At 49.9% G+C, this 12,829-nt stretch overlaps 1 protein-coding gene across 1 annotated transcript; it reads right to left on the minus strand.

Moving 5' to 3' along the window:
* Nucleotides 1-177: 177 nt before the first annotated feature.
* Nucleotides 178-2,290, minus strand: LOC109293763 (actin-related protein T2-like). Its single transcript, XM_019511857.1, has one exon. It carries the CDS (start codon nt 1,429-1,431, stop codon nt 307-309), a length of 1,125 nt encoding a protein of 374 aa, XP_019367402.1. The 5' UTR covers nt 1,432-2,290; the 3' UTR covers nt 178-306.
* Between the last annotated feature and the right edge of the window lie 10,539 nt (nt 2,291-12,829).

Below are 12,829 nucleotides of genomic sequence, written 5' to 3' on the forward strand. Positions count from 1 at the left end.
CCCCCCCCCCCCCCGAACCAGGAGCATCAGGCCTCTCTGCGCAGGTGCAGGTGACTGCACAAAGCACAGGTCACCTGCGGGGAGTTAATTCCCTCGTTGGCCACAGCAGTCATTGCAGTAGGTGACTTGATCTCCTTTATTGTAAAGGAAGACTCCCAAAGTCATCAGGCACCTTTGCAAGACACACGCAGGCTGCACGTATTGCCCATTTCTTCTCTTTTATTCCATCGCCATCGCCCAAAGAAATTAGACTTTCTCCCCTCAGCACTTAAATATAATTCTCAATGGCCCTTCTTTTCAGGCCTCTTAAAAGCATTTTCTGTGGACCACAGGGGGTCCAAATTCCCCGTATTCTCCAGCAGTGACCCACATTGACACAAAGGAGGCCAGATAACTAATAATGGAAGCACCCATCCATGCAGAGCATCTCCTGTGAGGAGTTGCTACAATCCTAACAGGAACTCCTTGAGGGGCTTGCTGCTCTATCTCTTTAAAGACCCTCTCATCTAGTCCCTGGAGAAGGGACGAGCCCCCGGTCAGCACCACATTCCCATAGAGATGGTGGCAAATATCCCGATCACACTTCTTAATGCTGTTGGAAATCATGGTGTGAATCCCCGGTGTATCAATGCCAAGGGTGATGGGCATGAAAAGGATTTCTGGTGCTCTGCAAAGATGAAGACCAATTCTGACAGTATTTCCATCCGGGAGTTTATAATCTCGCAGGACTTCCTCTGGCCTTCTCTTCATTTCTTGACTCCAGTCCAAAGCTACATAGCAAAACTTCTCCTTGATGTCCTTTGCAACATTTCTTTTGCCCCTGCTCAGGAAGAAATGGCCATCTGCTGACAGGAGCCGCACAAGGTATTCGGTGATATCTCTGCCCGCGACATTCAGCCTGGAAGCAGCGTGGGGTAAGCAGTGCCCTTCATAGATGGGGACTGTGTGGGTAACTCCATCCCCGCTGTCCATTACCAATCCCGTAGTACGGGCGGACGCGTACAGTGCCAGTGTAGCCTGGACGGACAGATACAGAGCCGGTACCTCAAAACGCTCAAACAACAATTCGGTCATTTTCTCTCGATTCTGAAGCGGGTTCATCGGCGGCTCCGTCATTACAACTGGCCTTTCGCTGGCATTTATCCCCAGCTCCTGCTTATAGATGTGTCTCCAGAGTTTCTCCATGTCATCCCAAGAGGTCACTATGCCACGCTCAATGGGATACTTCAACAATAGGCCAGCCTGTTTGGATAAGGCTCCTTCTCCAATGCAGTAGTCCTGGCCAGCTCCAGCCACTTTTGCTTTAGGATGACCAATCACTGAAGTGACAACTGACCTTGGCGTAGGCTCTCCTGCGACACCAGCTTTACACGACCCGGATCCATTGTCAAAAATCACAGCGGGGGTTTGTAAGACTCTCGAATCAGACATTGCACCGGGAACAAAAGGATGAAGCTGCTAAGAAGGGGGTTCAGTTATTTCTTTTTCTTCCTTGAAACTTAGAAGCCAGAATCCTGGAGACGAATTCTAGACCCCTGAGGTCACAAAATAAGAGCAGAAGCAACAGTGCTTGGCACGCTGATGGCGCTTTCTATTCAAGGATTTTGACGATCTGTCCAAAGGTGGCAAAATGTTATCCTCTCCACTTTACAGATGGAAAAACAAGGCACAGAGAAGATAAGTGACTTCCCTGAGATCACTTTTGGTGCCAGTGGCTAGTCCTGAGATAAGCCCCAGATATCACAATTTCCACTCCTCTGCTCTAGCTATGAGACGACGTGCCCTTCCCTAACTAGGATCAGAAACTTGCTTGAGCAGAAGACAGGGGCTTGATGCAAGAATCCCCGGATTATCGTCTCTGGTCTATTTGATGCAGGAAGGCACAGCAGATGGTCATTGGCCTCTTCTAACTAAATCTTTATTAAACTGAGTCATGACCTACAGGCTCCTGCACAATTAGCCTGTGCTGCTTCCAAGCTGACCCATAAAGAAAATATTGCCAGTCTGTTCACACACTGTAGCTATCTCCAGTTTTATGTTGCTCTCTTCTTTTGCCCATTAAGGGCCTTCATCCAAGCAAAGGTGCCCCAGGCAACAAAGCCATATCTACAGTAAATCAAAGCCATGGTAAGAAAATCCTCATAGCATCACTGAGATTCAGTGAGAGAACCCAGAAGTATACATTTATACAGATGTGGCGGACTTACCAACACAGCCTGACTCGAAGGTCCCAAACCCTGGGAGCAGCGCCAGGCTGCTCAGGTTTGCAACCCCACCCTGGCGGGAGGCCGGGCACCCGGGAGGCACCAGTGGGGTTCAGCAGAGGTCTGGGGTCCCATATGAGACAGCCCAAACCCCAGCGGAGGGCAGAGGGCAAGGCCTGGGTATCGGGACCTGCACAAGGTGGCCCGAGCCCCAATGATGGACAGAAGGCAAGGCCCTGGGCAGCCCCGACAAGGCACCCGCGGCTCCGGGAGCCTTCCCACCCTGCTCCCCAAATCTGTGAGTACCTGGGGAATGGGTCCCCACAGGTGAGGAAGCCCTGAAAGGGGAGTCCCCAGGGGTCAGGGACCAGGTGGGCCCATCTGGGGCTGAGGAGGTACTGGGACCCTCCTCCCCCAGGAGGGTGCCGGGGTTTGGCACCCTAGGGAAATGCCCAATAGTCTCAGCCACATGGGTACCTGTGGGGCGGGGAAGACTTGCACCTCCCATTTTGTAAATAGATAGATATAGATATGCATATATTGTTATCCTCCAATGTGACCTGGGTTATGTCAGCAAGGTGAGGTTTATTTGCATCTAATTGTTGTTATTGTTCTTGCCTGAACTTACCTGTTGATACCCGTGTTCATCTGCCTAGCTATATGCACCTGTGGCTGTTGCACGTATTTACCCATGCTTTCTTATAAATCTGTAAGTATCTGTATCAGTTGTATATTAATAGTTATATTTTTAAAGGCCCCTGTAAACATTCATAAATTTGTATATAGTTAAGCTATTCCCGGTCCTATAGGGAATAGAGGAACTGGCCAGGCCTTTACAGATCTCTCTCACAGCACTTCTGCCTAGCCACCTCTCTCTTCTATTTGGAGGGGGGAGCACGTAGTTGGGTGCGCCCAGGTTACACAGAGAAGTCCACTTGAACTTATTGGTCTATAATTGCACTCAGCTGCGGGCATGGGGCAACTGCCCCTGAGAACATGACTGACCAACTCCACCCCATGCTGGTTTTATCTCCCTGCAGCATCTGACCTCAGGCCTGCAAAATGCTGCTCATGGCAAGTTTAGGGCTTTGGAGGCATAGGACTCTTTGGAGGACTGAGACCTCGGTTTAAATATTTAGAGCCACGTAGGCGTTGAGGCCCTCGGGTATGCAAGTTGTAGTTCTCTGCCACTGCCAGGGAATCTGCTGTTCCAAGGGCAATTCACTACTGAAATGCTTACCGGTTTTTTGGTCGTGTCATAGATTTGCCATGTTTGCACAAGTGTTTCTTGATTTGACTCATAATTGTCCCTTGCATGAGAACAAAACCATTTCAAGCTTCATTGGAAAAACCAGAGGGAGATTATAGGATTTAGAATGAGTTGTGGGGAAGGCAGGTGAACATTACACAGACATGCTTGCTAGAAGGAAAAAGGACAATGTTAGCGAGGAAGGATAGTCTGGGGCATATCCTCTGTGGGAGTGAATAGTCCCTGTGGTCCATGCGATTTAACCCTTTGAAAGTTAACCCCAGGGTAAATTACAACCAGGGTGCTATGACACCCTGTGATGCTGTGAAATCCTATGAAGGGTGCTCCTTAATATTAGCTCTGTTAGGTGTGCAAAAACCTACACATAATGCACTTGATAAACTCGAAAATTTCAGACAGAAATCCATCGTGTCCAAAACATTCTGACTTGCTGTGGTCTTTCTGAGTGCTTTGCAACAGAAGAACTGCTCTATTTATTTCCATAATCAAAAAAACAAAGTGAAAAGTAAGAGCTGGCATTCTCCAGTGGGTCTAAGAAGTGAAGCCTTGAGATGAAAAAGGTTTAGAGCCGCTGATCTACCCCCTTCCCTTTTAGTTGTATGTAAAACTATTAAAACACACCAAGCAGCAAACATTGTCAGTGCCCCGGGTTGTGCACTTGTGCATTCAGAGCCTCTTTCCAGTAGATGCTGGTTTTTATAAGACTTTGACAAGGCCTAGCATGAAAAAAATCCACCGTCCCAATGGCTCAGCTTTCAGGGCAGAGCTATTTTATTTAAAACTTCCTCTGCAACCCACACCCTTGCCTTGGTGCCTGAGAAACAGGAAGTGAAACTGCTGACAACTTCTGCTTCTTTACCAAAGAAAAGGGGGTTTTGTGTCGTGAATCTTGCTTCTGCTTGAGCCTTTAAATCCAAAAAATTGTCAACAATTCATTGAAGGAGCTAAAAGTCAGTAGAAAGCTCATTGATGTCCTTGTTGCAGTGCATGGTACATGTTTCATAATTTATTTTCTCCCATCCACTTGCTCTTAGCAGGTTCCTAAATAGAGCGAACAGTTTGCAACAGCACTTCAGGGGCACTTGTGGTACTTGGCAGAGCTCTTTGCCAATCCACTGAGGACCAGCGTTGCCCCACTGTTCCCATCCATCACGTGAATCCTTAGCACAGCATTTCATTGCAAAACCATAAAACACGTAGACCTGCTCATTACTAAGTCGGTCAGTACCTCCAATGGCTTATTGTGTTCACCTTTCAATATATTTTCCAGCTTGCAAGTTCTGAATCTGTTGACTACCGAGCACTGCATATTACCGTCTAAGTAGACACGGGGTAGGAGAAACTGAGACACAGAGGGTGCATCTAGACATGTGGTTTAATGCACATTAGCCTATTTTAATACATATGAAAACCTCATAGAAAAACCCATGCACTGTCACTAATGCACATTAAAATAGGCTAATGCACCTTTTTATAGTACCTGACAATGGAGGTACTAAGTTGAATACGCATTAGCAAACGCACATTAATGAACATGTGGACATGCCCAGAGAGACTAAGATCTTGCTTCAGCATAGCAAAGCTCTAGGATAACCTGTTGAGCTTTGAACTCAGGCCCACGTCCCACTGGATTTGGGACTGTTCAAACTCATCTCCACATAAGCCTCTGCTTCTAGGCCCTCCGGCAGAGGAAAATCCATTTCTGCTGACAGCAGAAGTGTCCAGCCTTTCCACAAGCCGCAGAACTAGGATAGTTTTGTGAGTAAAGCTGCTGTCGTGGCTGCATGTTTCACGGAGAAATGTTTCTTGTCTGAGTGGGCACAGGATAGGGTGGGAGAGCGGATATTAGCTGGAAGATGCTTAGGGGTTGCTCTTTTATTTATATCCTATCAAGAGGGTGGATTTGATCAGTGCTCACCATCCCAGCCCAGGGATTATTTTCTGCGTGTCGGTGTGTGTTCTTTGCCACTTGGAGCCCCCTGGCAAGATGACTCATTACAGACAAATCCATGTATTAGCAATTACCATTTGGGCTATGATCCTCAGTCCCTCAGCTCTTGTGTCTTACCTCTGCTGATGCTACAAGCCAATTGACCTCCTCTGCTCCCTAGATGTGCTTAGCTAATAGTATCCAATTTGCCAAGGCCAGTGGAAAACTTCTGAGCTGACATACAGCGTCTGAAGTCTCCTAATGCTAATTCTGGCCTTTGATTACTTCCCCCGCTCTGGAACGAAGGCTGCGGCGCAGACAAGTGGGACTTAAATGGAAGTAACTTTGGGCTGCTGTACTCGGTCCTCACGCCCAGCTGGAAAACAACACGTCTGCTCCAGAGGACATTCTGAAGCGGGGACATTTGTAGTGGGAGTTGCAAAGCAACGGCAAACTATTGCATTATTTTTATTACACAGAAATCCCACCCCCAAATACCAGTCTCTGATCATGACAAGGTTCCACGGCAGCCCCATCAAAATACAAATCAGATCAAACCTAGCGCGGAAATACAGAAGAATAACATTAAAATTGAAAAAAACCAACCCCCCCCCGAAATTAAACAATAAAGCCTAAATGAAGTGCATCTACCATCTCAAAACAAAACTTTCTGACGCTGTCACAATGAAGTGAGAAAGCTGAAGCAATCCTTCCATCAAAGCTGACACCGAACTGCAAAGAGTTTGGATTTTGATGAAATTGCATTTTCCAACAGAAAACGAGCAACTTTTTCTCTAACCCCTGCTGCACGTCATGCCTATAGGCACCTGGCTACCCACGAACACCTTGCTCTGCTTTAAGGGACACCTCTGCGGAGGCTTTTCTTCAGCCACCTGCCCTGCAGTCAGGCACCTTGTGCATCACATGCTCTGAAGCTTTCCCTGCATCAGGGCTTGTTGGCAAACATTTCCCATCGGCGCCGTTCCATTAGTGCTGGCAGTGGTGGGACAGAAGAGGTCGTGAGACTGCCTTGAGCAGCGCTAGAGGAGGTGGTGGCATGGGAGCTGCTCTCCTATCAGTCACCAGTGGAGCAGCACTGGTGGCAGTGCCGGCAACTGTCTTTTGCATTCATCCCTGAATGGAGACAAGACCTAGCTCTGAATATTCATGGAGTAAACAAGCTCCTGATTTGTTTGATAGGGGAGTGCAATGGTTAGTGAGCCATGGGATACACTGCATGTAGGTTGGCCCTGCCTTTTTGTTACACAGCGGTGTGCCAGGTTAAAAAATGCCACCGCTGAGGAGCAGTGATTTTTTTTCCCCCCCTTCAATATCCTGGGCATGCAGCAGCAGCGATGGAGCTAGGGTGCTGGAAGGGTGTGATGTGTGAGGAAGGAGAGGGTTAGTTTCCAAACTCCCAATTTAGAAAACTCTGTCACTAAGTGAGTAGAAATAATAGGCAGACCTGTCTCAGCAGTCTCACCCAGAGGACCCCAGGAATGGCAGGGAAGGGCATTTTTCATGTTTATGGGTGTTGCATCTTTTCATTTCCTCTCCGTCAGCATTGCCAAGGCTCTGGAGTCAGACACCTTTTTCTCGGCGTCCTCACCGATCAGCAGCTCTGGTAACGCTGATGGAGGGAGACAGAAGACTATTTCCATGCTTATTGGAAAGATCTCCATCAAAAAAATCTGCGTGTATCCTTTCCACTGACTCTGTCCAGAAAGCATGCACGTCCCACACCAGCAGCTGTGAAATCGCTGCTGTTGGAGCACATGTAGCCTCGACAGTTCAGGATTTCTTCTGCCCATATGCAAGTGGCTCACACGGCAAGGGCCTTGCATGTTCTTAGCTGTACGGCAGGCTCCCTGCACCTAGCACAAAGGGGTGTCTTTGTGAGTACCTGGGGCCTCAGGCCATTCTTAGATGGTAACATATGGCCCATCAGTGCCAGCAGTTGGGCAAGGCAGGGTGCGATCCCTCCCTCTCCCCATCACAGCTCTCCTAGGGAGCCCCCTCTTACAGCCTTGCTGTCATGAGATGCACCAGAAGTTGAACTAGAGTAGCAGAGGTCAGGACTTCAGCCTGGGACCTTGTGCAAGTCACATTGTCTCTCTCAGCATGGCCCCATGTGCACGGGAGCAAATTGGGCTGGAGTCACAGATTTAGGACCTCCTGAGTGTTCAGACCTGAGGCTTGGTTCAGCCCATCTCCAATGTTAGGTCTTCTAATGAGAGATGAGAGTATGTGAATCACCACAGCATGTGGCATAGCACCCTCGAGCCCAGAGCAGAGAGCAAAACTCCTAGGGAAACCCGTTCACGAGCCCAGCCTGGTTGTCCGGCTATTGAGGGATCATGGTGTGATGTGCAGAACTGTCTGCAAGGCACCCACGATGAAATTGTCTTGGGGATTCATGCGCCAGCACCAGTCAGGTTATGACTCCAGGGATGTTTTGATGGATGGCTGTGCAAAATGCTTTTAACACCTGCTGGGCAGAAACAGGTTTCCCCTTATCCTCTGCTTCTCTTATTTATCTGACCAGTTCTGTAGACTTGTTAGAGCCAGACTCTTCCAGAAGTGGACTGATCAGTTGTATTCTGGCCATTACGTTGTTCTTAGCTTGCATCTAAGTATGATAGATGTGGCAACACTTAAACCAACAGCCAAGCAGCTCGCGTTGGCACTGTCTAATGCATAGGTCATACAGAGCAGGGAGAAAGCCTCCCCACCAAGGTCCATAGCTCTGGGATGATGCTATTCAAAGAACGATGCTGCTATTGTCTCGCCGCGTGTAAATAGAAGCCGTAGCTGCTGCTGGCATCGTTATTACCCCCTAATCATCACTTTGCCATGGAACTGAATGGCTGTTATGGCTCTCTCTCATCAGCCCTTCATTGAGCAGATGTTCTTCCATGGCTCATTACAGGGCCCGGCATTTTATATTCCAGGCATGCCGTCCCCCGCCCCAAACGAGAGCTGTTTAGAGAGCAGATTTCAGCAGGGGATGAACAGTGCACACAGCCAGCTGACGTGGGCACAGTCTCACGGGAATAAGCCCTGGTCCTGAGCTCCTCTCTCATGCTGCAGACACCCTGGGGCAGAAGTGCGCAGCTGCATTACACAGCGCAGCTCCATGACAGCGGTCAGGCAGGTACCCTAAACATACAAGTATGGAGAAAAGGCAAGTCCCAGCAATCCCACAGCTGCCACCACCTTCAGGACAGATAGCACCATTGGCCCTTTCTTCTGCAGCATTGTCTCCAAAGATGTCCCCCTTGTTGGCCATTACTACAGCCCTAACCCATGAGCCCGGGTAGGCAGGTAGAACTGTCTCCATTTTAAACAGGAGCAAAGAGGCCGAGTGTCTTGGCCACGGCCACACAGTGAACCCATGAAAGGAGAGAACCAGGCATCCTGACTCCCAGTCCTCTGCCGTGGAGATGGAGAGTGCCTGCTGCAGGGCCGGCACGCACACAAGTCCTGCCTTCTCCTCCTCCTCTAGGCCCCTGCCAGCCCCACATGCACAGGCTACACGATTCCTGTCCTGCCCACCCAGAGACTCAGCAGGACGGACTCTGTGGAGTGGCCTGACCAGGGGGTCTTCCCCCAGCGGCATGGGGGACCCCCTGGTAGGGACTGTTCAGGTATGGCTAGGATGCACAGGTTGTGGGGCCATCTAGGGGACCTAGACACATCCTCCAAAGCCAAGGGGTGATGTTTCTAAACCCCTTAGGCAGCCGTAAAAAATAAAAAACACAATCTCAGTTTACAGCTGGCTCTCTGCTATCTCCAGGGGCCCATGGGCAGCCACTTGAAGCACAGTGTAAGCTACAGCAGCCCTAAAGGTGCTCTAACTCAATGGGGGATAGTCTTTTTGGCAGCTGTACCAAAACTAAACTCTGCACACTCCTTGATCGCCACTGCAAACTCCTTCCCCTGCCTGCTCTGCTTCTCTGCTTTCTGCTCCCTGCCATATGCTCCCCACATGATCTGCTGCTTTGCTTTCTGCTCCCTGTCCTGTGCTTCCTGCATGATCTGCTGCTCCACTTTCTGCCACCGTGCTGCCTGCCCTCTCCCCGATCTTCTTCGCGCCACGTGCCGAGGCTGGCATTCCTGCTGCAGGTTGGCCACCTCTGGGAGGCCCCTGGACTGGCCCGGAAGATGTGGAGCACAAAACGGAGCTGTTTCCCCCCATTCCTTGATCTCTTCATCCCCATGAACAAGAGCAGAGTAACCGAGTCACGTCTCCCACCCCTCATCCAGGTCTCAGCCAAGCTAGACATGCTCAGCAGCTCTTCACTTCTCCCCATGACTCAGTCGAGATCCTCATGTGTTATTGCGTGAACTGTCCTCTATCAGACTCTCAGTAATATTTTGTCTCCATGGTGGCTAGAACAGACCGCAGGTAAAGCTTTCCAGCCATCACTAGGCCTGTCTGCGCCAGGTGTCATTTAAACCTGCGCGTCTCAGTGGGGGGCTTGAAATTTCCATCTGAATGGGAGGGAGGTGAAGGCACCGCAAAGTCCGGCAGGCTGCGGTTCCTCAGCACGCTGCCGGTGCCGCAGGGAAGCAGCTCCCACGGCGAGCTCTGCCTTCCTGAGATGAATAGGAAGCAGGCGAGAGCTGCCTCCGCTTCTGCGGTGGCAGACACTTGATGGCTGATGACTCTGCCTCCAGCTTGACAGCTTGCTGAGCTCGACCGCTTGCTTCTCACGAGTTTCAGATGAGAAACCCCAACATCCAGCTTGCCATGAATTTCAGATGAGAAACCCCAACGTCTGGCTTGCCATGAGTTTCTGATGAGAAACCCCAATGCAGCGACTGGCTAAGCGCAATGATTTTCAACTTTTCCCAGTCCGGGAGCCCCTCAACCCTCCGTCTTGTCTAGCCAGGGCGCACCTCCCAGTTAGCAGTCTGGGCAAGTCGGGGAGTTCGTAACTCTGCTCCCCCAGGCTGCGAGCCAATGCAGCTCTCCTTGGTTTCTCAGCAGGAGAAGAAATGTGCATCATCTGCTGAGCTCCCCCATGGTAAATCCTGGGAGAACACCCAGTGGATCCTGGTGCTTCTTAGTAAACCCCAACCTCTTTTCACACAATCAGAGCTCCTTCCCTTTTCACCCCCTCCACCTTATTTTCTTTCCTTAATCTCCTCCCTTCTGCTGCACAGAAGACCTTGGGCCACGCTGATGGGGTATGATTCTGCAGATGCCTAGACCAGCAAGTGCTGTTTCCCATTAATTATAATGCTGCTCGGCTACCACCACCTTAAAAATATCAAAGCGCACCCAAAGAAAAAGGCTCTTGGGCAGCTGCAGGAGGCAGGAATGTGATTTTAATGGAGGGCACTGGGGCTGGGAGGGGGTCAAGGTCATTACAAACCTTATCTGCCTTCTGTTTTCAGTGCCAGGTACATGTCTTGGGGGTAGCATAACTAACATGGGGGGAAAGGGGAGCAATGGGAAGTGGGGCATCAAACCCTGGCATTGACTTAGGGTGAAGCACTAAAATAGCAGCTGTTATCGCTGCCAGTCTGGCCCAGTCACTGTCCTTGCCTTGTATGCTGCTGCCGTCCCCATGGCACAAAGCTGCCCGAAGTTATGCCTCTGTGTCTTGGATCTTTTCTCTGCCATAAATACATAACAACATGAATATTTAATAGAAACACAAGAAAACCCCAGGGCATCTACCAAAATGCAGCCCTCTATGGCAAACTACTCCCCACAAGGAAGAAGATGAGAGGACAGACATCCGTGCCGGACCATTAGCCCCGCTGAGCAACCCACCACCGGAAGCGTCTCAGATGCTACAGCGCTGAGCACAACAGAAGACCCTGTCTGAAAAACAAGTTCCAGTGAGGAAGTGGCGAATAAAGAGTGTTAATATGCACAAGCAGCTACATTTAGGGGGGGAAAAATGAAATCAGCTGGTTGTAATCTTGATCAATGTGTGTAATTAGACTGCAGTGGCACACACAGACTTGGCCATCTGGAGAGAATGCAAATGCTAACCTAATTAGGGGTTTTCATCAAAAATTAAAAAGGAACTGACTCTGGAGTTGTTGGGAAGAATTTCTGCCTTGCTAAGTGTATATATAGATCGCTGAGAAAAAACAAACTGCAAGCTCTTGAGAAGCTCTTAAGGAGTTGCAGATTCCTTTCAGAACTGCCACCCGGCAGCAGGTCTCATCAAACACCTTCCTGGACTGAAGCCATTCCCGATGCATTTCGGATACGAGGCAGGAGGAGCATTTATGTCCAGGTGGATGGTCCCGTGGAGAATTGAATGGGACCGAATCGCAGCACTGGAGAAGGTCAGACTCTGTTAACAACATAGAACAGGAGTGTTGTAAGGGATCTCCAGGGTCACCTAGCCCAACGCCTAGGCCAGTTCAGCCATCAGATCCTAATGCATCTCCCCAGTTTGGGGCTGGGAAGGTCAGTTTGGGAATGTGAGAGACATTGCTGCCTGCCCGTTTCAGCCTACCCAGGGGCTGGTGCTGGGTCAGCGTTCCCACTGAGTCACAGTGTGATGCTGGGGGCTTTGAGCAGAAAGCACCTCTGACTCCAGTGCAGACCAGTCTCCATCACCAGAAAGATGATGACAGATGACTTGCCTCTCACAAACTCTGCAACGAGACTGATTGCTCTCTTTTGCTCCCCTCACCACCACCAGGCAATACCGAGGTGCACTGCTGGGACTCTCACCCAGCCACAGTCGGTTTTACCCCCAGCTTCCTTCACTAAGAGCCTGATCCATTGCTCACTGAAGTCCGTGGAAACCTTGCCTGGGTTTGCATCAGCCCCTCGTGGAGGGCTTCACACTCCGGGGTGCCCAGCCAGTGGCATGTAAGTGAATTTTAATCATTTAGAAAGGAAAAAATGCCCTCCCTTTTCATGCGCTCAACCAGCCAGAGGTCTGTGGGACATGACAGGGGGGTGTAAAGCCCCAAGCCATCACAGCTGTGCCAACAACCTCCCCCTGAGTGAATGCAGCCTAGTACCCCTGCCTAAGGCTGCCCCTTCTGCGATTCATACTGCTGCTCATGCATCCATCCACCCTTTCCAGTGCTCCTTCATCTCCATGAACATCCATCCCAGGAGGTGCCCAAGTCACAAAGCTGAGATCCAGACCCAGATTTCTTCATAATCAGAGAGCATTTGGGTGCAGGGGGATTGCAATAGGGGCGGTACCTTTAAAGGCTGGGAATTTGGACAGTGAATTTGGATCTCATGCTGTTGCAATGCTCACCCTGTTGGCACCAGATACAGAACAAGGAAGGTTTCTTTCTTGCCAGAACCTGGAGCAGGCAGAGATCACCAAACACCATCAGTTTGGCCCATTATGGAGATGGGCAGATGGGACATTTGAACAGAGGCACACACTTTGCCCGATTCTGGGATGAAGAATGGGGTTCAACCCAACA

This window comes from Gavialis gangeticus, unplaced genomic scaffold, assembly GCF_001723915.1.
Source record: "Gavialis gangeticus isolate Ggan-Ray unplaced genomic scaffold, GavGan_comp1, whole genome shotgun sequence".
In the NCBI taxonomy this organism is placed as follows: domain Eukaryota; kingdom Metazoa; phylum Chordata; order Crocodylia; family Gavialidae; genus Gavialis; species Gavialis gangeticus.

Coding starts and splice junctions, on each gene's coding strand:
- LOC109293763 (XM_019511857.1), bottom strand. CDS start 1,431: ATGTCTGATTCGAGAGTCTTACAAACCCCCGCTGTGATTTTTGACAAT.